General features: G+C 41.4%; 3 protein-coding genes across 4 annotated transcripts; 2 read left to right on the top strand and 1 right to left on the bottom strand.

Moving 5' to 3' along the window:
* Positions 1-2436: 2436 nt before the first annotated feature.
* lbhl (LBH regulator of WNT signaling pathway, like) lies at positions 2437-10359 on the top strand. The gene is made up of 4 exons (XM_051398247.1): positions 2437-2810; positions 7443-7518; positions 7886-8204; positions 9169-10359. Exons 2-4 carry the CDS (start codon positions 7447-7449, stop codon positions 9237-9239), a joined length of 462 nt encoding a protein of 153 aa, XP_051254207.1. The 5' UTR covers positions 2437-2810; positions 7443-7446; the 3' UTR covers positions 9240-10359.
* Positions 10360-11295: 936 nt separating this feature from the next.
* On the top strand, positions 11296-17904 carry c5ar1 (complement C5a receptor 1). Of its 2 annotated transcripts, none has more exons than XM_051398242.1 (2): positions 11296-11382; positions 11644-17904. In XM_051398242.1, the coding sequence occupies exon 2, from the start codon at positions 11646-11648 to the stop codon at positions 12687-12689; it is 1044 nt and encodes a 347-aa protein (XP_051254202.1). In that variant the 5' UTR covers positions 11296-11382; positions 11644-11645; the 3' UTR covers positions 12690-17904. The 2 variants fall into 2 exon arrangements, with proteins under 2 accessions (XP_051254202.1, XP_051254203.1); XM_051398243.1 differs by having other exon boundaries at positions 11312-11382; positions 11641-17904.
* On the bottom strand, positions 13660-24569 carry LOC127362471 (dapper homolog 3). The gene is made up of 4 exons (XM_051398227.1): positions 24108-24569; positions 17741-17873; positions 17236-17346; positions 13660-16639 (listed from the first exon to the last, which is right to left on the bottom strand). The coding sequence occupies exons 1-4, from the start codon at positions 24336-24338 to the stop codon at positions 15132-15134; spliced, it is 1983 nt and encodes a 660-aa protein (XP_051254187.1). The 5' UTR covers positions 24339-24569; the 3' UTR covers positions 13660-15131.
* Between the last annotated feature and the right edge of the window lie 322 nt (positions 24570-24891).

Genomic DNA, 24891 nt, shown 5'->3' with positions numbered 1-24891 from the left:
CTATTTTGGATTTTTGTTGACACTTTTCAGACTGTGAAAATAAAGGAAAACCAATACTTGAATTTATTATTTATTCTTTATGTTACTCTGTAAACTATAAGCACATGGTGTGGACATGTGTAGATACTTCCTCGACAATGCATTGAAAGGAAATATTCCTCTCGATCAAAATTACTTTGATGTGATCAAACATATCAATTTCAGTACCACAAGTCAATGTCTGAAGGGTATTTCCAGATCCTTTTGATCAGATTTTATGGTAAATTCTGATAAAAATAGAACAAATCTTTACAACAAGGAGGTCCGCACCTGAAACGCATGTGAGGCTGTATTTCTGTCACCTGCAGATTCAACATGTTAAAAGGTTACACCAAATAAGCTATAATATTAGTATAATCATAGAGTAAAACAGGACATTGAAGCATTTTTGGCTTTGATGAAGAAGAAGTGGCATTAGTGCAAAACTGAACAGACCACAGAATGACAGCACGCACACAGCAAACTATCTCACACACAGCTCAAAGTGACAGTGGTGGGAAACTGACAACAGAAGATACACAGATACATAGAAGATACATAGGCCACAGATCGGTCTGTACTAGTACTGAACAGCTGAGCCTCATTATTTGAATTTTTGTTAATTCAGTAATGACAGAGTTGCTTGTCTGTAATTAAATACTTCCTGTTTTCAAAGAGTTTAGTCCTGGTATTCAGAATATTCAATTTCATGTGGCTGACTTTTTCATGATCTCTGTGTTTGTTAATGCCTAGATATATTGACCATGATTTATACTCATTCAAATACATTTAAAGCAAATTTTTGATCATTAATATTAATCTTAATGATTTTTTGACATTTTTAACTCTGATAACAACAACAAATGTTTCTAAATGTTCTTGGCAAGGTGTCATTTAAAACAGGTATTGCTGGTTCTCTGTCAAAAAAATCATAAAGCTGTGAGATTACTGATTTGCAGCATTGCAATCTACAGAACTGTGATGCAGGTTACGAGTAAGAATAATAGTTAAACTGTTGTGCCCTTAAAAAGGGGAATAGTAACGGGAGAAGGATGTGGAAAAGACACACGCAGCTCTTTCCTTCACTCGTCTGTATTGAATGAGGAAGAGGAGCGCGATCCCCCTACTGCAGGCCCGAGGCATTAACAACAGATCGACGAACCAATAAACCGCACACATCTGTATTACCTAGTCCTCTTCCTCTCACTAGTTGCATAGTGTTCATATGCATTCCCAACTACTATAAATTAAATACTATAATAACTGTGATAACATCAAACTGAAATCTGCTTTTCAAATGAATTATGTTTAACTCAAAATAAATTGTATGTATGAATAAATTGTTATATTTCCTCTTGGAGGAATCCTCAAATGCAATTTCTGAAGAAACTGCGGTGTGAATGCAGGATGTTGAAAAGTTGATGTTAAATTGAATTGCTGCCCTTAATTTGTATGAAGAAACAGCCGAAGGATGAAGAACTGAATAAGTGGGAAAGGGCCTAATTATATGTGTGAATGGTATTTAAACGTTGAATAAAGCTCATATTGTATGGAAGATGTAGAACATAAAAAGGCTTAAATGAACTTTCTGAATGAATAGATAAAAGCTGAAGTGTATAAACAGATTCTGACATGAAAATAAAAATAGCATACAACATAAAAATATGTAAAAAATTTAATAAATTATATAAAAGAAAAAATACAAAAGGAAAACTTAATTATAATAACAAGAACTATATACAACTAATATATACTATATGTGTAATATCAGTTTAATATAATGCAAATAGAAAGACTTAAAGTGTGAATGAGGTAGTGGCATGGTTAAACCGGCATAACAGAAGTTCTGCAGAAGCAGGACGCCCTTCATGTTGCACTAGCTCCTTCACTACTTCATTCCATATATAGCCTACTGACTTAGCCTACAGAGGGGATTACTCACTGCTGTTAGCAGCGCCCTGTCCGTTTAGCAATAGTTGGAGCCTGTTATGTACATATCCATCCCCTCCCCACCCCTGAGCCCTTGATCCCTGGGCTAATTCCATGAATCTCCAAATCTAAATCCACTGATGGAGCAAAGGCACACACAGTTGGGACCAGGCAGAGGGAGGCATGGCCACAAACAGAATGGATGGGGAAGACAGAAAAGAGCTCATATCAAAACATGAAAAATGTCTCCTTGTCCGCTTTATGAGCAGCTATGCTTCTCCCGAGTCAATTTAACTGCCATCAACATGTGCCATCTGTGTGCCCTTTATATGTTTTATTACAGATGCAACAGCAACCCAGTGTGCCAACTCATCAGAGGGGACAGTCAAGCCTGGCTGACGTCACCCATCCAGCCTCTGTAATCGAAAGAGACGCTAATCCTGCTCCTCTCCAAAGCCTGGCAGTGGGGTGGGGTGGGACAGGGAGGGATATTGAGAGAGACATGAGGAAGGAAGTCGGATACGGGAGACACGGGACCAGCTTTGGGGCAGCAGACAGACTCAGCTCTGATTTGGACAAGTGAGACAGGTTGCTGTCCTAACTGACAGAGAAAACCAGGCACACATCCACCTCCTGATCTAAAATCACTGGACACCTGAGGGCTTGGGAACCCCCCATCCAGGCTTCGCCCTGGAGGCCAAAAGCCTCGCTGAGGGCTCTGCGGAGGGGGAATGCTGCAGGAGCTGCTCACCTCCTGCTGCACCCCCTCTCGTGTCATCTGTACTCACTGCAGAGGAGCCGGGCTTCACCACTGTGGAGTTGTGCCAAGATGGAGAAGACATTTGCTTGAATGCATGCGAGGGGTAAGAGGCTGCTGGAGTTTATGTGTGTGTGTGTATTTCAGTTACAAATATCATTCACACTAACAAAAACAGTGGGGGGTTGTTATCATGCATAGTTTCCCCTCACATCCTCTGCATGCTCCTAATCTGACACCAAAAGTTCACACTGTAGATGTAGATAGTATATCCTGTGAATGTTCATGGTGTGTGGAATTGACACACATGAGAGTCCCTATCAATGTGAAAAAATATAGTTGAGAAAACCAGTTGTGATGAAAGTGTAGATGCTCACATTTCTTCTGAATACTTTAGGGACTTTTTTAAAAATCTATGTCAACTTAAAAATGAATTAAAAGTAGCTGCTCTGGAGCTTGTTTCTATCAATAGTACTAACAAGATAATGAATGAATACTGGAATGTCCTACAAAAGGTTTAGACTGTTAAATCCTCATTTGACCTATGCACGGTAAGGAGACTGCATGCATGGACTGAAACAGAAATAGACTTTTTATGAAATATATATTACAGATTCAGTTATTTACAGAAACCAACTCTGGCACAGGCTCATAGACATATATGGTCATATGGGTCAGTGCATTTATGTGTGTGTTTTATGTGTCACAGACAGAATGAAAACAGCCTAAGGGGCAAAAAAAGGGGGAAAAAAAACACAAAAAAAAAAAAGAAATTAAATGAATTTAAATTGGAAGGGGATAAAAAAAAATGTAGAGGCCTTTATGTAAAGGGGGAGGAAGAACAAGAGAGAAAAAGAGATACTATAATAACTGTAAAGCAAGAGGTGACAATAGGGATCTGCCAAGACACGTGCATTAATAATAAGCAAGAAATGCTTTACCACTTGGTTTTTTTTTTTCTTAGTTCCATTGCACAAAAACAGCTTTCTGGCAGTAGTACCAAAAAAAAAAAAAAAAAAAAAAAAAAAAAAAACACTTTTGTTTATCAACACAAATATCATCACTTTCCAACCTGTCACAGTTTCCTCTTCCTGATGACACTAGCTGTTAAGTGTGAACTCCCTTTAACATGTAGATGCATGATTGATATGAATTTCACAGATCATCTGATCATTTCAGAAATATGAAATCTTGTTTTTTTTAATCCAAAATGGTGATACCAATGAGATGGAATAACTCCTTTTAAATCTCCCCATGCGGCTTGTGTATCAGTTTAATTGCACTGTTTTGATTTATTTTATCATTTCATTGAGTTCTATATCCTTCAATAATCTATGAATCTGCAGTACATTCCTTATTTTATTAATTCAGGGCTTTTTGAATAGATTATATAAGCAGAATCATGTGAAATGCTTCTTTACTACTTTCATTTTTAAAAGACCAATAATAAATAAATTAATAAAATTTTACTATTTGAATTAATAACCCAAATAGTAAAATAATAATTTAAATAGTAATTTAATTAATGTAAATATAGTGAAGCGTAGTGAACAGTGTAATTTAAATAGAAGAGTGTCATACTGTACGTTTGAACATGTGGTATTCAAAATACAGTACACTGCACAAACAAAGAGTGATTGTTGACGGAACTGAAACCTGCAGGTGTTTAGAGAGAGTGTATACAAGAGGGATTACATGGAGGTTAAGCTTCTTCATCATAATAGCTGCAGGAAGTTTCCATCCCAGGTGGCACACAAACAGCTTAACGTGACACAGTTGTCAGCAGCATAATATCAGAAATTGAACTGTAGGGCGGTGCACATTCACAAGTGGGTCAAAAATGACAGCATCCTCCCGAAGCTGATCCTATTTAGACGAGAACAGGGTGTCCTTGTTTTGACGGCTGTGCAAACTGGCTTAGTGTTTCTTCATTTGCCATATTATACACTGAACTTAAGCGTGTTGATAGGAACAATAAGCCTGAAATCTGTGACATTAAGGAAGTCAGAAAGGAAAAATCTGATAAAATCAGTTCAAAACAATTCTATTTGGAGCTATTCAATTCAATTAAGATAGACTGAGACTGAAATAGATAGAGAGAGAGAGAGAGAGAGAGAGAGAGAGAGAGAGGGGAGGGAGGGAGAGAGAGGAGAGAGAGAGAGAGAGAGAGAGAGGGAGAGAGGGAGAGAGGAAACAGGGAGGAAGAGAGAAACACAATGATGCAACTTCGGAAATCATCAGTTGTGAAACTATAAATTCATCCTGTGTCTAAATGCAATGAAAAACTCTGTTGGTGTCAGACATAAGCCATTATTATTTTAAAACCATATTTAAGACACTTTTTTAATGTTTGCAGCTGGTAATCTGAACACTTCACAGTCACTGAGGGCCTGAACCGAGACCTTCAAAATACTGTCAATTGGCACTCCTCGACTGCTATTCAATGCTCGACAAACTGCCAATCTCAGAGCAGACATTTACATCGGCTTTTAGACGGCCTCTGTTACGGCAGACACAAGTGTGTATTAGCATATAACCAAAATAAAGAACTGACTATAAAAGTAGGCTACTGTATATCTTAGAACAAGACTAAAAGTCTACAACCAAGCTAGCAGCTTTGTGAGTCTGCACTTTGAGCTAAATGCTAACTTCGGCATGCTAACATGCTTTCTTTTACCGAGTGTAAAGTTCACCACGTTCACCATCTTGGTTTAGTGTGTTAGCATGCTAACATTTGCTAATTCGCACTGTACACAAAGTACAGCTGAGGATGATGGGAATGTCATTAGTTATTAAAGTTAAGTAAAGTTATTAGGAGACATTACATACTGGAATACATACATTACCGTCAATGTAAAAAAATTTAATGGATACTTCAGTTTGGACCAAAGTGGTCGACTGAAGAGATGATATGATATATCTCATGTATGACATTAATTTACAAAAAGATACAGTTTGAACCTGGAAATACATTATATTTCTATATTCGGTTGTGAAGCATATACTTTTACAAACAGTCATTTCTTATAACTTAAGAGCAAAATGGTAAGATGTCCTCTGAGCAACTGTGAGATTTGCTCAGTTAAATTCGTTAAAAGAGAAAGCAAATTTGCACCATTTCTTTTTACTCAGTGTTTATATCACTTATGGCTCTTCCATCATGTTTTCAACATTTAGTTCAAATATCTCATTTCCAAAGACTTCATAAGTTAGATTTATCTCCTTCGTTTGATGCAACATGAGACTGGTGCTGCTGTTAGCAAATACCAAAAAATACCCAACACAAGGTCTAAAAACGGAAGGTCGGAGATTAGATCTGTCTTTCAGCTGAAATTTCATTAAAGAGTAAGCAAGATTGAACAGATTGTGTCATTACACCACCCTGCTGAATGACAACAAACCATGATTGGTACTTATGGAGAGAGGACATACACTGAGGCGCAGTGAGAAAAGGAGAGAGGGAGCAGGAGAGAGGGATAAAAAGAGGATTCGGACAGATCCTCAGCCAGTCTTAATCCCCCGTCGGCTTTTCTGGAGACCATAAACAGATTGACGTTGGATGTGGACACAGACTCATGCATGTAACTAAAACAAGTGACTAGTTTACAGACACTATGGACCCAACATACACTCACAGGATCAGGGATTGGCTAATAGAAAACAGGCATAAAGGCACCTGCTTCTGAGGCTCCCAGCCTTTTGTAAGCACTGACAGAACAAAAACAGCACATATGTTCTGACATGCTGCCTGTCAGAAAATAAAATATGAGCATCAGAGGTCATAATCCATTTCGGTATAAAACCCTGCTGAGTACTACACTAATCTGAGAGTGTTTGTTCAGTGTGTGTGTGTGTGTGTGTGTGTGTGTGTGTGAGGAGAATCACACACTCACACATAGTCACATAATTCACATAGTCTGACCAGCTTTAGCAAATCAGATGTAGGACACAAAATCTCTGACCTATCAAAAGCCTGGGATGCTGGACACCAATATACTAGTGTAATTCAGCCATGACACTGGGGCATGACGGAGGGGGGGAGTGATGTTATTTAATAGGAAACCGGATGAAGTGATTTTATCCAGTGCCACTGAATGAGACAGATAAACATGTAAGAATGAAAGTAACAAGGTCATGTAAGCAGTCAGTGGATAGTTCCTCATAGCAAACACTATCCATCTAACATTCAAAGATACACATATGTGCAAATAGTATATTGATGTAGAAGATGTTCAAATGATCATTTAGAGAGAGTTTAAAGAGAATCACTGGAGTGAGATCTTTCATGGAGTGGCTTTGTTTCTAAACCAAAGACCCCTCCTTTTAAATGGATTGGAGTTTCTACTGCTGCAGTAAAATGTATTTCTTTCTGAACAGGGTTTCTATAAGTTTGTGCAGAGCTTCTACAGGGATAAGCCAACCATGGGAGTTTTTGATTTTAAGGAGGGTTCTAAAGTATTCTAGAGTCAAACTAATTATTAAATTTAATAATTAATATAATTAAAGTAGTTGTGAAAATTCAAGGTCCAATGTAATACTAGAGTTCTACAAAACTTGCTCTATTGGGATTCTTGGGGTTCAGTACAGTATTAAAAGGGTTTCTACACATAGAAAAAGAGGATTAAAATACCCAAAAGGGATTTCTCACAGGCTTCAGATTTGCAAAGGGGAAATAAGGCCCTTGTCTTTACAGTTTATGTTTGTTTCTAGTCTCATTATGGCTTTATTTACTCTGCAGAGAGATGGAGGAGATGAGTGGTCAAGATCAAAACTGTGAAGACATGCAAAGGAAGGACCAAAGATTGCCATTCCAGGTATTTTCCATCATCATACTGTGACCAGACTTGTAGTAATTATAATGTTGCAACCGGATCCAGTTAGTAGTGAGTTTAAGATAAAATCTCAATTTCATGTTACTATTTGTTATATTTTATATTGTTACGTGTTATATTAAAACAAGGTTGTTACAAAATACTAGACACAATTGCTAAAAATTTCAAAAACCATGAGAGGGAGAGAGGGAGTGAGGGAAATCTGTAAGATTAGATGTATTGACATCTGTCAGAACTGGACAATATAACTAATTTCAAACAATTTAATATTTACAGGTTCTGCTAACACTGAAGTATTTTGCTGTAAACTAAACTTCTTTTCTGTGTGACTCTTCTGCTGAATTCTCAGTCAGCTGCCCCTCCTTTCCTTCAGATCTTCCCTGACCCTGTTGAGGTTGTCCTGGGCCCAGAGACCGACTTAAACAGCCTGGACCACAACCGCGAGAAGGAGCGTCTACCCTCCATCGTTGTGGAACCCACGGAGTTGAGCGAGGTGGAAAGCGGAGAGCTTCGCTGGCCGCCAGAGAACATGGACATGGAGGAAGACGAGGAGGACCTGTTCTTGGAGCAGTGCATCCCCCCAGCCAACATTGCAGACTGGGGAGAAGAGGAGGAGGAAGAGGAGACGTCGGTTATACTGAACCAACAGCAAGGCTTGACACTCATCGGTGAGCTGGACATGTTATCATACTCTCATCTGCTTTAAATTGCCTCTTGGATCTTCTTGGATGCCTTTAGTTTGGTAGAACATGTTAACTTTCAAAGGCCCATGTCTTCAGAAGAACTCCAGCTGCTGTAACAGACCTATAACCACTTACTTTTTGTTTTCTACCCTATTATAAGAAAATATTCATTTTCAATGGGCAAACAACTCAACAACAGCTACAGTGGATTATCACACAGAGTCAGCATTTCTGTGTCACATTGCTTCTCCAATTTTTGGTGCGAAAATGTGTGCATGAGCCAAGAAACTCACATTGCATCGCTACCACAAACAGAATGAATTGTACAGTATAACTGATACTCAGAGTCAGCAGTTCCATGGTTCCTCGTTTCTCAAGTTTTGGGTGGGAAAGCGTGTCTTATTATATCATATTATACATTATAATTATACTGTATTGCTGTAGTGGCTAAATATCCACAGGAAAACAGCAACACCCTAACACAACAACCTAAAGCACCTTGATATCATAATCACCCTTAAGAATTGTCAACAAAAGTAGACATACATAATACTCAAGCTACAACAGCCCAAAAAAATGTTAGCAATATGTATGTATGTATTTCATTCTTAGGTTGCATGGGAAATAGTAGTGCTTAGTGTTGTATTCTGAACACCTTGCACAATTTCTCTCGACTATTCTCCAAGAGTCTAACAACATTTCTTTGTTGTCTTATATCAGGGGCAGTTCTAGAGAAATATTCACGGGGGGATTGTCTGTTTTCATCGACCTTAAGCCTGTCACTTAGTCTAAAATGTGTCCAAATTCACTCATTCACTTATATGTGTTAAGTTCTGTTTTAACACATTATTTTCACATTATTTAAATGTCACATTACACTAAGAGCCAAAAGTTTGACACTAAATGTTTGAAAAATACAACATAATACAGTGTCCTTTTCTTTCTGCAGACCTCCAGTCAGATGCATTTAGAGACGACACCCCCACGCTTCCACCGAGCAGTGCTCCGGCCCTCAACTGACTTAATCTCTGAGAACTCTGATGACCCTGTGAGGAAACATCCTGGCATTAAGTTTGGCAACTATGGCAACAACAGATGAGGCAAAGTGCCAACTGTAAGACGAGGTTGATGAAGAGCAGAAAACAAGCATCAAAATGTGTTTATGATCTCGAGAACTGATAAACAGCTTCACGCCAACTGTGACATTTATGTCCACATTTATATCAACGGGTACCAGATGAGTCATATACAAATACACATGTACACAGTGGGAACCAGCAACGGGTACAAATACTCAAACACACATTCACAGAAAACACATAAGACTCAGCCCGCTGACGTTTGTGACAGAGATTTGAGCAACGTTGTATCTTTGCTATTTTTTTAACTTCATGGGAAACTTTTGCTGACGTTGTGACTTTGTGTTTCAATTCCCTTATTTCCTAATTATTAAGGGCTTGGTGATGTCACATGGCTAAAAGACGACATCCTGCCATGGCAACGAGTTATCTTTTGTTTGTGCTTTGTTCACTTTCTACACATCAACTCTGTCTCTGATACAGATAACAACCTGTACCTTATAAAACATGTTTCTCATAGATCATCACTGTGACCCCACAGGAGCCATTTGGGGACATTTACCTGGTTATACCTTCAGTATGAACAGTATTTATTAAAACTCTTTAAAATCTGTTGGCTGTTCTCTTCGTCGACTTTCTGTTTTGCTAAGCACATCCAGCAATTATGCAATATGATCTAAATTTAGGGAATGTCACCACAATGAGACATCACAAATCTGATGTCTCCGTATGCAAGTGACTAATGTTGTGGTCTTTAAATCATAGTTTTCCACAAGGTTATAAAAAATCCACTGATCAGAGGCAATTTTCTTTCTTTTTGTTGGACAGGATTGGACATTCAGTGTGTCTGTCATGCATGTAGAACCAAAACAAAGGAGGGCAGCTCTAGCTAATTTTCAGTTGTAGACGACATCGAGAACTGTAGTTGTGTAGTAACACTCTAATTTGTGTGTAGACTGATTTTTGAATAACTTGTATATATGGAAAAAGTTTTGGTGTTACTGTAAAAATTATTCTGAATTTGAAAATAAAGTATTTTGTCCCACTAATATGGGAAATCATTTTGGGTGGGTTTATATTACTTTTTTTAATTTTTAGTTATTTTACATTTATGAAATGTAAATCTACTTCTTATACCATACTTGTTCTTCAATCAGTAATCTTATACAAAATGTGTAAATTATATTGATAACTCTCAAAGGGGGCCAGTGTTTGTGCTGATGTTTTATGCGGAAGTGAAAACTTCTTCAACAGCATGTTCAAGAGATCAGCATTCTTTATTCCAGCAGCAGAAGTACAAAAATAGATCTGTATATATAACTATAATACCAAAGTATATAAATTAAGCATAAAAAGACAAAAATAAAAGGATAATGTTCAATTTAGACAAAATGTTGTGGAGTATCACAGTGTACAAGACCAAGTATCATTAACAATGGCAACAGCAAGTGGTATTTACCAAGTTCAGTATCAAGTTCTTCATTTTTTTATTAAGGGAGGATAAAACAGAGGTTATCGCCTGGAGTTCAATTCAAAGTAAACAAGCAGAAACTGAGCAGTGAATATTACAGACTTACAGGTGGGTCCCTAGTCAATAAATCACATTAAATAAAAATACACTTCATATAAGCAACAGCAACATTTTTATGAAGGTTTATTGCCTGATACATGTCTTTTGTACACATTATTTTACATATAGGCTACTGTCTTTTTGAAAAATGCATATGTCTCTTTGGTTGAGGCATAGTGTGTTACACCACTGCCTTTGTACTGGTAAATACAGTTTATATTGTAAAATCAACCAGGCAAATTGCATTATACTGTATAAGCAATATAAGAGTAATTCAATTTCAGCAATATTGTTTTCATCTAGTGAATAAATCTGCTACATTTCTTGTTTGAATTAAAACATTTTTCAAGGAAGATGAGAAGTCTTAATTCATATGGGGTTTTTTTGGAAATAGGCTTGTGCAACTGCGTGTGAGGGGGGGTATAAAACACACACACACACACACTTAAAAGCAGAACAGCGCCATAACTTCCTAGTAGCAGAGTGGGTGCAACACTCACCGATCACTGAAAACGTAAGTCTGAATATCTGCTAAATCAATTTTTAAGTTTTAAATGTGTTTTGTAACTAGATTTTATATATTTGTAAGATAGCCTACTTGAAGTTAAATCAGCTTCCATTTCATCATGTTAGGACTGTGCTGGGCTGGTTTAAGGACTTGTTTTTGTATCACACACAACAATTGTGAAAGTTCATATTTGTTTTACATGATAAAATTGTCTCCTATGATAAAGGTTTATAACCATAAATGTTTCCCATGTACACCTTCAAGCAGGAATGGAAGAAATCATGGATTATAACGATGACCCCTTCATCGACTATAACACGACTGACTATAATTTCACTTTTCCTGACATTACGGGCCCCCCTGAGATTCAACCGATCCAGATAGTGGCTCTGGTCTTCTACGGCCTTGTGGTCCTGCTGGGTGTCCCTGGAAACGCTGTGGTGGTGTGGGTGACCGGGTTCTGCATGCCCCGCTCTGTCACTTCCCTCTGGTTCCTCAACCTCGCCCTGGCAGACCTTCTGTGCTGCCTCTCCATCCCTCTGCTCATGGACCCCATAGCGCACGACGACCACTGGCGCTTTGGCCCGCTGGCTTGCACCCTGGTCAAAAGCCTGTTTTACCTGGTGATGTACTGCAGTATTCTGCAGCTGGTTCTGATCAGTGTGGATCGCTGGATGCTGGTCAGCAGACCCGTCTGGTGTCAGAACAACAGGCGACCTAAGAAGGCTGCTTGCGTGTGCGTTGCCATCTGGTGCCTGGCCCTGATAGGCAGCATCCCTCAGTTCGTCTACACCAAGGAGATCACAGCAGGTGACCACAAGCGAGAGTGCGTGACAGTGTTCTCTCTGCGCAGCGCCTGGGTCGTCACCTCCTACCGCTTCCTGGTGGGATTCTTCCTCCCGTTCCTGGTGATCGTCGTCTGTCACTTGGTGGTGTACCGGAGAGCAGAGAGCGGACTCTCACGCGGTCGGCCCCGCTCCAAGCGCACCCTGAGGGTCATCATCGGTGTGGTGCTGAGCTTCTTCCTGTGCTGGCTCCCACTTCACATTGTGGACTTTCTCAACTTGGTAACCCCTAGAAACTCGCACCACAGCCCCAGTGTCTACCTGGCGCAAGTTTTAACGCTCTGCCTGGCATACTTCAACAGCTGCCTTAACCCGCTGCTCTATGTGTGCCTGGGCCGGGGATTCAAAGACAGCATGAGCCGCTCCCTGCGCAACGTGCTCCACTTCATCAGCGAGGATCCCATGACCAGAGTGAGCATCACTAATAACGACACCAAGAGCACCAGCAACGAGACTGCTAAAGTCTGAGGGTGTGTGCACTTTGATGTTATTATAGAAGTGTTGTTATTTCCAAAAGCCACTTATGGCTGAGGTTTCCCACACGTTGATTTAGTTTATATAGGGCGTGAGCTCACTTACTGCTCTGAACATGGACTTTATAACCACTGGGGTTCACCATAAACTGGAATCAATGTTTAAAATCAATCGTTGACACATGGTCAAATAATGTCAGTCTGAAAAACACATTTTAGCTTTTAAAGTGTGAACACACAATGATCTTTTCTTTCTGCTGAGGCAGTTGGGTGGTGTTATCAAGACTGACTCAGGTTTGCAATCCAGGAACTATTAGCCAATCTGCAGTATTTCCTTTTACCATCTGTGTTGCATACAACAAAATGATCAACACTTCTGTTTTTGAGGCCATGCATGTGAATGACCTCAGACCGTGTTTCTGTTACAGATGCAAATGTACAAATTGTCTTATTTCTGTATTACCTATGTGTGTGTGTGTGTGTGTGTGTGTGCTGCAGCTCAAGTTTGAAGAAATTTCTATTATTTTATATAACAGTTATTGTAACTTATATCTGATTACCGCATGTACCAGTAGCATTCCCATAGTGGTTACAAAAAGACACAACTTGTGTAATAGTACTCTGCATGGACCACATGAGGGAGCCACACTCTAATGTCTGATGGCCCATGAGCATGTACATGGTGAGCTCCTAGTCAGAGACCCTTTGGTTTAATGTTAGGCACCCTGAAGACAATAGATTAGAGAGGAGATTGGACAGGTAACATGAGCTTTGGCTATGTTTGGAGATTTCTCAAATATATGCAATTCAGACAAATACAGAAGAAATGTAAATTCATAATAATTGTCGAACACTTGCCTAATGCATGACTAATGTATATTAATTTATGGTGTTTTAGACAGATTGTCTTGTTGTACCACCGCCACAAAATTTAAGAATAAACAAAACAATTAAAATGTGTTAAAATTATTGTACCATAATTAAGAGCAAAATTGCCTTTATTTACAGACTACATTCATTCCAAACAAGGCCACATGATGGTATATACAGAAACATACATATTTACAAGAGTGTCTGAGTCTCTGTCCCTGTGTTTCAATGAATCCGTGCACTTACACATTATATATGTGCATGCATGCATGTACACTGGTCCCTTACTATGGCCTCTACTAAACCCATTCCTGACTCACAGACATCTGTTTATGCTCATTGGTCCCTAAAGCAGCTGGCAGAAGAAGAGAGGTAATGGACGGTTCACTTCAGTGTGAATCCACAGTTTACAAAGAGGCAGAGCTGAGTGTATTGGACGACAAAGATAAAGGGACTTTCCCTGCTTAGAGATTCACAATCAGCCCATGAATGTAGAGACTGTAGGAAAAACAAATCTAAAGATAGATTTGTACCATTAGACGTTTGTTCGCTCCTGCACAAATTAGTTTTCTATAGGATGCTGGCTAAGTGCAGGGCAAATCCATCCTTAAAAGCTTCAGGTCTTACCACACACTAACATTTTAGAAATGCTTTATTTTATGGGTCTGTAATTTCCAGATAATGTCCTAAGCATTTCTAAATCATTTCCAAGAAGTTTCCTGGAATGAACTATGTAATTTGGTACTGATTTGTAGGAAAATAGAGCCAGCGTTCAAATGGTACACTCCAGTTCATTCCAATTAATTGGTAGCATAACCTAGCAAGGCTTTAGCTAACCATGCAAAATGTGAAAGTTTGAGCATGAAGTTTCCAATAATAGTTGGGTTTAAATGGAGCTGTTCTTTCAAAGAAATTCCTGTTTTCCCCATGATTAGTAGAAAATTACATAGTTCTTTCCAGGAAACTTGGAAACATGGGAAGTGATTTGGAAATTGTATTTGGACCCATCAAATACAGCAACATTTCTTAGAAATGTCAGTGCCATAAATCGCTTTAGTCTCATTTGTAGAGCTTTGGTGTTTGGCAAGACTTCACTTTTGACAGTGTACCCATTCGCTGTGTGGAATTGGATTTGGCCAACTCGACACTGTAGGAATTAATTAACCATACATCTGTGATTAATTAACTATAAGACCAACACACATCAAGAAAAAACTGTCAGGAAATCCAGTCACTTAGCTTCAATGTGGTCCATGTCAACAGTGTAACTTTGCATCACATCAATTATCACCAATTAGAAAAGGATAATGCCCATTAGTCTAGTGTCTGATGGTTGTCAGCTACAAGATAAATTAAACCAGATACTACAGACGGATGATATCCAGCAGATCTTTAATCATGTCCATTAATGTAATTTCCTCTTACTAAGAACATACTGTAATTAGAGGTAGGTTGAGTATAAAGACTGGATTGGCTAGTTAAGATAAGATGACCAAAAGTAGCAGCCACAATGTTGCTCTGACGACGGCTTTACAACACAGTAGTAACGGTTACAGGTAGTACTACCTCATACAGTAGTCATTACTTTGAGGGACCCTGAGCGGAATCTGAGGATCTTCTTTTTGAGAGCGTGGGAGGCTTTGATCTTAACAAAGGCTTTTGGTTGAGAGGGAGCATTGGCAGTGGCCTGTGGTGAAGGTGAGGATGAGGAAGAGGTAGAAGCAAGGCGTGGTGGCAGCTGCTGTGGCCACACCAGCCCCCCACTCTCATCTGAGTCACTGGACAGTGAGCTGGAGGCCGGGGAATACACCTCACTCATGCTGGACTCGGACTCTGCGGGGGCGGCACCAGCGTAACCTTCCTCTCCCTGACAGAGAGGCGCTCTCTCCTGAAAGTCTGGGTGCCAGCGCTGGGTGTGCTGTTGGTGGTGGTAGTTATGGGGTTGGGAATGGGGACAAGAATGACCGTGACGATTTTTTCGGGGGGGTCGTCTCTGTGCCTGCGCGGTTAGGGGTTCCCCTTCATCCTGGCTGAGCTCCAGGTTGGAGCACCAACGTCGGCTCCCATTGTGGCTGTTGTTGGCCACCTGTGGTCCAGTGACTTGGCCTTGGTTCTGAGCAAGATCCCCTCTGCCTTGGTGCCTCTCTGTGGTGCTGTACCTGCGCTCTGGCAATACTCGCTGGCCCAGGAGGCTGTTTTCAGACTGGGACCGACTGGTTTTACTGCTTGATTTCTTGGCTTTCTGACGCTCGTTGTGGCTCTTCTTAGAGGTTCTGGGCTTGGAGTTCGGGTGGTCAGGAGAAGAGATAGCTCGGTTGGGCTTAGGCTGCTCCGGGTTGTAGTGTCTCGGGGAGCGCACAGGGGCATGGCAGCCTTGTCCAGGGATATACTGAGCACTTACTAAATTGTGTTTGTGATGAATAGGGGGTTGTGGATGTAAGTAATGCTGGGGGGATGGGGGTTCACAACAAAGGTCAAGAGCCCCAACACCACAGTTAGGGTCCAGGGAGGGCAGAGGTGATGGTAGCCTCTCTGCCAGAGAGTGTGGCCTGGGTTGGGGGTAGGGCAGAGCCAGATAACAGTCCTCTTCCAAAGATGGGGCCTCTCCTCCACAGGCCTCCCCTTCCAGCAGGTCACAACCCCAGCCCTGGCTCTTAGGGTTTGCTGAAAGGTCAACGTGGGGCTGGAGATGGGGGTCAGGATGGCGCTGCTCTGTGGTCAGAGAATGAGTTCTCCTGTGTAGGGAGCTGTGTCCAGAGGCACTGCAGTACGGGGGGTCGGGGCTCAGGGTTGTGCGAGGCTGACACGGCCGGGGTGGGAGGTTGTGGCGCTGGATGAGACTTAGGATGTAACCTTCTACCCTCAAGGCCTGCTGGTAGTCCTCCTCAGTGATCAGATCCTCTGCCTGCTGCTGCCAGGCTTGGTTGGCTCCATTGGGGTCCCATTGCCAGGAGTCCACTGCTATACCCTCTTCAGCAATGCCCTCCAGAGGTGGGTAAGGGGCAGAGAAAGAGCGAGGCAGGGTGGTGCGTAGGCATGGCACATCCAGTTCTCCATTCAGCATGAGGGGGTCACCTAGTAATAGCAAACAATACTGTTACAGGCATTATTAAAATACTGCAAACAAAGAAAAAACCTAAATCTAAGTAATAATCCATGATGTAGTGTCCTTAAATAGCAAAGTAATGGACAAGAAAACTTGTTAAAGAGATGGTTATTATCAGTATTGGCGCATCTAAATCTTAAATCTTAATTTCACTTCTACTGTATGTATTGGTGCTGCTTTAAACAAATGTTTTCATTTAACGGAATATTAACACTTATAAAACAATTTGGGCTTTGAACTACCAATATAGTAGCAGCGAGACAAAAATTACTCCATGCTTCAAAGCAAATCTTTTAAAAAAAGTGTGCATCTCTGTTTTTTAATGTCTATGGGTTAGTGGCAAGACAATAGATCCCAGAGAAGAATAACAAATCTGTCCTCTTTTGATTTTAATTTTTGAAAAAGGAAAAGAATATAATCTCTGATTCAGATAGCTTATAATGTGTTATAATGTTAAATTAGTGATTTTTCACTCACACATAGAACAAGAATGTTTTTGTGTATGTTGCTACTTCTGAGGATGAATGTGTGTGAGAAATGGAAGTGTACCTCTACTTTTTCTTACCCACAGACTTTGGCCTGTCGTTGGTGGAAGCCCAGGAAGAGAGTGTTTCTGCAGGCTCAGTGGAACAAGATCTTGCTTTTGGCGAGTGACCCTCACTCAACTCATAGAAACCTAGGAAATACGATTATAGAGGAAGAGGAGATGACTATCTCATTTGTCATAGCTCAGTGATCATTCCAGTTCTCTAATAATATGCTGCTGGATGCAGGCAGTGTCTCACCGTATTTCTCAAATAGGTCACAAAACAAAATTACAAGCAACTGGAGCATGAATGAACAATAAGAGCAGAAATAAATTACAAACTCATTATAGGATATGTCAAAAAGCAAAGTCAAAAATATGAGTTTGTATGTATAGAGCAAATATCTGTTATCTGCTCACTGGCTCCATAGAAAGAATAAACGAAAGAAACAAAAGAAAATTAAGATCTGCACATTTAGAAAACTCTTAACTGCATGCATGTCAGAGCTGAGATCAAAGAAAAGGTTTAATACTATGGACGTACCAGAACTTGGCTGACTGTTGCCCGTGTCTCCTTGAGCTCCATCATAGCAGTCATCGTCGGTGTCGATCCTCAGCTCTCCCACCTGCTGTTCCAGCGCCTGCATCAGGCCCCATGGGGAACTCTGAAGGGCACTCTGAAACACAAATAAACACACTCAGACTGTTTTCTTGTTCTTTTGTGTCTACATTTGATTGCCCTGTTGAGAAGTAATTTTTAAGTAGACGGTAAGAGGCAACAATCAGCGATTTCAACAACAAAGCGAAAAGTTCAAACAGTCCTTGCAATCAAATTACTGGTTTGCAGAAATGCTAATGACAGAAGCACAGCTGTGCACTCTTCACTGCTAGTTTCTCCAGCTGTACGCCAGCTCTTATTCTGTTTGGCACTCAGATAATTGTCAGTCACCTTTTGAGATAATCTCTGAAATTTGTACAGAAGTGTTTTGAATGATGGGTAGATGGGTTATATTTGACTTAGGGGCATGTAAAATAGAAAAGAATCCAGCTAGTGTAAGTTGCATTATATTATCAACAGTCTTAATTATAACCATTTGTACTGGGAGCAGTGACTTTATTTCCAAAGATGGATATTTCACTCTGATATAAGAAAGACTATCGTTGTTATTGTGGTGTATGTACAAGAACAACCTCTGTATCAGCTAACAGGGATAAAAAATACCCAAATTAGTAAAAACACAAAATGTCAAAACGGATAAAGCAGAGCACAGCTCAGATGTAGATTCTCCATCACTAGTTACTAAAATACTAACGTGGGCATCACGGACCGCCACTGTGCATCACTGCAGTGCATCTGTGTACAGCTTCCATATGTGTCACTGGGCTCTCTTGCATAAGCAAACTTACAGAGGGAAGCAGCCAGTCGGAACATGAATAATTCAAGGCTGTGTGAAGGGTAGGGGGATGTTCTTTCATGTGGGTGGGTGGGTACATACACATACACACACACACACACACACACACACACTGCACATACGTTATGATATGCAGACAAATGTGCTTGCTCATACAGCTCAGATAGACAGAGAAAAAAACATGAAAATATATCAACACTACATACACACTTATCTTTGTATTTATATCTTTAACATGAGGACACTCTGCTGATCATATACATTTCAAAATATACAAGACCTCACCTTGTCGAGAGAACGGACCACAAAACATTTCCCTCCATTTTTTGATGTGCAATAAGTTGGTCACAAAACAAGTGATCACAAAGACTTGACTTTGCAAAACGTGGGCTCACTGTGAAGGTCTGAAACTCAAAATGGGTTCTCTAAAAGATGAGGAGAGGGAAGAGGTGCAGGAATACACACACACACACACACACACACACACACACACACACACACACACACACACACACACACACACACACTGTACGAGAGTGAAATTGGTCATGCTAGTTCAGCCAGCCTGACAATTTGTGCCGGTCTCATGTTGACATCATCTGACACTCGTACTAATATCTGCAGAGAATTGCACACAAGCTTGTCTGCATGGGTTAACACACACACACACACACACACACACACACACACACACACACACACACACACACACACACACACACACACACACACACACTATTGTTGATGGTACGGTTGACACTCAAGGCTCATTAAGAGACTTCATCACCAGAAGATAGAGCATGTCCTTTTTACATTACAAACCTGCTATGACAGAGCACCTGTCAGACAACTGCTACAGTCCTCTGCACTTCTTGAGCTCTGTCTCTGTACATTTGTGTGTCTACACCAATAAAACACTGCCCATACAAATGTAGACAGGTCCTATGTTGTGCAAATGAGCTGATAAGAAATTCCTTGATTGCTTGCAGCAGGGCTCTAGAGATGGCAACATCGGCCTGTTGTCAGTCCACCACTTTGGCTCGGACTGAAATATCTCATCTTGTATTTGATGGATTACCGTGATGTTTGTACAGACATTCAGAGGACAGTCTACTGACTTTTACCTCTAATACCACCATGAGGTTGACATTTTTGGTTTTTAGTGCCATATCTTGACAACTATTGGATGGATTGTCACTGGTAGACATTAAGGCTCCCTTCAGGATGAATTATAATCATGAAAAAAATTAAAATTTTGTCCAGTACTTTGGTTTATGACTCCCTGCAACACTAAAGACATTCCCATCATCTTCAGCTTTCATTTGTGCTTGGTGCCAAATAACAAATGTAAGCACTCTAACACACTAAAATAAAACGGTGAACCAGTAAACTTTATACCTACTACATATCAGATGTTATTATGGTCATTGTGAACATGTTAGTACAACCGTCTCAGAGCTGTTAAAATGGCTGTAAATTCTGGTCCCATTGTCAATTTTCCTGGACCAAGTAACCTTTACTCCACTATTCTTTCAGAGCTTGAAAAAAAGATATCCTGTATTCATGTCTCAGTGGATGTCTTATCAAAACTAGGCAGGAAACTAGGTCTGTACTGCTCTGAGTGATCTTTTGGTCAGAGCACCAGTTAGAGCTCTGACTCCTTTGTCCTGCCGTTTAAATGCGGTCATACTGCAAATGCTGTTGAGAGCCAATTGACCCAAGCTAACCTATGCTTCCCACACAACCTCTTCACCCCAAACACTGTCATTTCTTTTGTCTCGACAAGGGCGCTTATTGTCTTAGTATAAACAAAGCATTAGCATTACTACATCAATATGGTTTTGTGTAGCAGAAACGAAGAGTGGGGAGCTTTGTTTTAGCTAGCGGCGTGGGGTAAAGAAACGGCTGGGAGGAGGGGAGACTATTGGAAATCAATGAATCAATTATGCAGATTCACACAATTGATTGCTTGCTACCTCTTTGTGGCCATGCACACACACACACACACACACACACACACACACACACACACACACACACACACACACACACACATACTGTGGAAGGCATGATGCTAGTTATTAAATTATAATCCTGCAGAAAACAAACAAACCTTTGTGGGTGAACAAACAATACAACATTTATTGTTGTGGCTTTGGAGCAGGTTCATAGTGCAGCAAGGACCATTTTTCTGGCTGGTCTTTGATTGCACTCTATTATTAATGGTCTCACACTGGTTCCCTGACACTCTGCACACTGTATCATTACTGTTTTACTGCATCCTCTGCCCCAGGCTGCTGGGGGATGGGGGAGATAGAGGACTCTGTGCAGCCAGCCTCACCTATAGCCATTTAGCTGTTACACACTGGGTGTACAACACATCAGGGCCACCTGCTCTTTCAATGAAAAAGACTGACCAGCAGGTGAATCCAGGACAAAACTGACATGACTGATTACTGTCTGATTGACATGTTACTTCTTCAGCTACTGAGGATTGTATGTAGAAAAGGTTATGATATGGACTTCAGCTATTAAAATAGGATTCAGTAGATCTCACCAGTTAAAGGGTTTTGAAACAATAACGTCAGGATATAAAAATCTATGGAACAGGGCTCACAAGGCATGCAGCCGCACTGCTGGACCCCGTATAATTAAAGCAATGTTGTGACTGGCTCCACACAGAGAAGGCTGTGGGAGGCCGGAAACACACACACATGCACACATTCTCGACTAAGCCGCTGATCCCTTCTTTCTACAAATATATACAGACATTTTAAATGCTTCATTTTAATAAAGTAAATTATATTTCAATGAGAAATTCTAATTTAACGGAGGCTGAATTTGCACACAGACACACTCACTCACACGCACACACACACACACACACACACACACACACACACACAGGTGCACAAAGTGTTTACATAAGCGTAGTGAATGGCATTCATTAGCATACTCTTACTCTGTCCTACGTGCACAGGGGCTTGTAGGCAGGGCAGCAGGGTGGGTTCGCTCTGAATGGAGTCTCTAAAGAGAGACGTGCTATCAGGCTGTGCTCATATGACATTTGTGGATATAATATTTGCAAGGGTGTATTGGACAACCTTGTGCGTGTATTTTCTGAAGCTCATTTGCCTCATTGTGTACAAATAAGGTAAAAAAAATCTTTGTGATCCTGAACCAAGTGGAGGAAACCATCCAGTGATCCACTTGAGTGATTGGTCACTGCTGAGTAGACTAACTGCTCTGTAGTCCCACTAATGATGTGCTCCTGTCTTAACACAAGGACACACACAACCTGATCGATGACAGGCGAGCGTTCAGCAGAGGCACAAGACAAAAGCAAAACCTGCTGCACACCCATGCACACAATCCTGCGTGGGGAAGGTGCCCATTGCTTTTCATACACAGACCTTTTGCATGCGCCTTTAAACATGCACTTGCACAGATATTAATTCAACACTTGATTTGAATCCCATTAGTCAAATAACGTTTTAATTTATTTAATTTTTAGAATGAAATATCACTTTGGAACACTTAAGGTTTCTAAAATTAAACACTCCTGTACACAGATGGATGGATACAAGTATGTCACAGACTCATACGCAATTTAAATATTCTCTTCTGCTCTCTCCAAGCACACACACACATACAGAGACATACACATACAGAGACACACACAGTAGGTAGCTGGGAGGGAGGTCAGAGCTCCATGCTTTCCCAGCTGCTGTCTGGCGTCCCACAGCTGTCAACACCTTCAACCACAAACTGTATGCAGGAGAAAGGGCCTCTCCTCCTGTCTGGGGCCACATTCATGTGTAAGGCAGCTACACACACACACACACACACACACACACACACACACAGAGTGTCCCCATGGGTCAGCTGCTTCTGTGTCACACCGTGAACCATGCATTTTGGAGATGTTAACCTACATAGAAGACGAGATTGGGATATTCGCCTCGGACGCAGATGGCGACCTGGTATCTGATGAAGACTCAATTTGAGACTTCAATTATAGTCCTGTCGGGCAACAAAAAAAAAAAAAAATCCCCGAGGAATTTCCCGTGTAATTACTCACACGCTTGGATAAGCATAACAGTTAATAAACATCGATCCACAGACGCACAAAATGAAAACGGGAAAATATGCGACCCTGCGGGAAAACGCGTGTCGCTCCTTCACTGATCTTGAAAATGGCTGTTTCCCGTCAGTGCGTGAGGAGTCAAACACCCTGACAGCTCCAGCAGCACCAGCGGGGGGGGGTGAATCTGAATTTACTGTGTGCACATAGGAAACATTTGACCCCAACGCACTCATGTTTTAGGTCATTATAAATATGTAATATCTAAGTTTTTCAAATTAGCATAATCTTTATTTTCAATCAGAATTATTCACCAGCTCACAAGGCAACACAGCACAGTGCCCACGCCATGCACACACCAAACTGAGGCCACCAATATCCTCTCACTGGGGCCTCGGTCTGCATCATTAGTATTCTGCTCCATATGCGCCTATTGTTAGGGCCCCGGCGGAGGGGAAGGAGGGAGGAGAGAAGGAGGTGTGAAGAGGAGGCGGCTGATTTAATTTCTTTTTCACCCTCTTTTAATAATGGCTTCCTTTTGTGGGGATGTCGGGGCAGATCGCGTGCAGCAGCCAAACAGAAACCAAACTCGCAGACTCAAAGATGAAAACTTTGCGCACAATAAAGACGCATAAAATAAAACGCAGGGCACTTTAAACTGCATTTATAGCGGCGGGCATGCGCAGCGGTGCGTAAAACTTTCCGGTGGGAGATGCTGGGGCCGTAACGCTGTCACATTAACTTGTATTTGTCTCGATTAACCCAGTTTTTAATTCTAATGTTAATCTCAACACCACTGCGTCACGGCGGAACATATTTATCGCAACTTCACCGGAGCTCCGCACAGCGAGAGAGAAGCCCCCTCCTCAGTTATACGGGAGGTTATTATGGTATAAAAAGGTTAGCTGCTGCAGTAACATGCAAGCTGAAGGAATAACTCATTCCTTTATGATCTGTGGAGAGCACAAATAAGAGCTTGTTAAGTAGTAAAAGCTACAAAAGTCCATGATGAGGGAACAATGGGCCATTAAATAGTCGGTCTGTGCCACAAACGGCGGGTGCTCCACCCCCTGATTTCGTTACCCACAGACATAAATCTCAGCCCAAGGCACAGAAACGCATTACATCCTTTCAAACAGAGAACCTATTAATCAAGTTGAGTAACTTTTTTTGCAGATAGAGGTCACCTCCACACAAAAGGCGCAGCCCAGACCAAGAGTCCATCCAACGGTCAAGCGGATTACAATGAGGATACGCTGCAAGGGCTGTAAGATATTCAAAACTATGTAGGACTATATGGTACATGGGGGAAAATGGGGGGTTTCAACCCAGGGTGTGGTGATATGGTGTGAGTCAACATGCAAGAGCTGCTGGAATCCAAACACGCAGTTAAAGGCACTCAAACTTCTTACCAGCTGACGCCTCAGTGTCAAGTTTTCCTGCCCCCAGCTGCTGAAACACGCCAGCTCTCCTCTGGCGCTGTCCTGGGGAAGGGGGTCTCCCAGAGCCAGCGCCCCCAGCACCAGACACTCCTGCCTCTGCTTGCGGAGCTCCAGTTCGCACAGCCCGGCCAGACTCGCCTCCAGGCGCTCCTTGGTCCGACTGCGCTCCACAGTCACCGGGAACGAGAACGCACGGTGCATGCCCCCCTTTCAAAATGCCAGGCTTATATGCACAGTAAAAGTAATTACTCCCCTTATTTTTGTATTTCTTGTATCTCCAACTGGCCCAGATTTACGAGGGCATTCGCAGGCTATAAAGGGCCATGCTGCATCCCATTCCTTGTAATAGTATGGTTGCCTTGGAGCAGCATGGTCTCCCAGACCATCTATGCGCTATACATTTTCTTCTATTTCGCAGCTGTCAAACGCAGGCACGGAGCCCCGCCCTTTGCGACCAGCCACAGAGGGAAAAGTGGGAGTCATCCTCCCCTTTGCAAATCCAATCTGAGGCTTCATTGGACGCGAGAGGCTGGTGGGGTGCTGCGCGTAACGGTGTCCCATCCCCCTTGATTCATTGCGTTGACGCGTCGACCTCACCCATTTTCCCATCTTGGCCTGGACTAATGGACTACTTCAGGGGATGGTTATTTCTGGACGTATAGTAAACTGGGATTTTATTATTCTGAGACGATTTAAAGCCACCATGTAGTAACAGGGCAAAGAATACACCACTAACAAGACTGAAATACTGGTG

The sequence above is a fragment of the Dicentrarchus labrax genome, unplaced genomic scaffold (genome assembly GCF_905237075.1).
Source record: "Dicentrarchus labrax unplaced genomic scaffold, dlabrax2021, whole genome shotgun sequence".
Taxonomy (NCBI): Eukaryota; Metazoa; Chordata; class Actinopteri; family Moronidae; genus Dicentrarchus; species Dicentrarchus labrax.
Note: the sequence above shows the minus strand (reverse complement) of the source record. Positions and strands in the feature narration are given on the sequence as shown.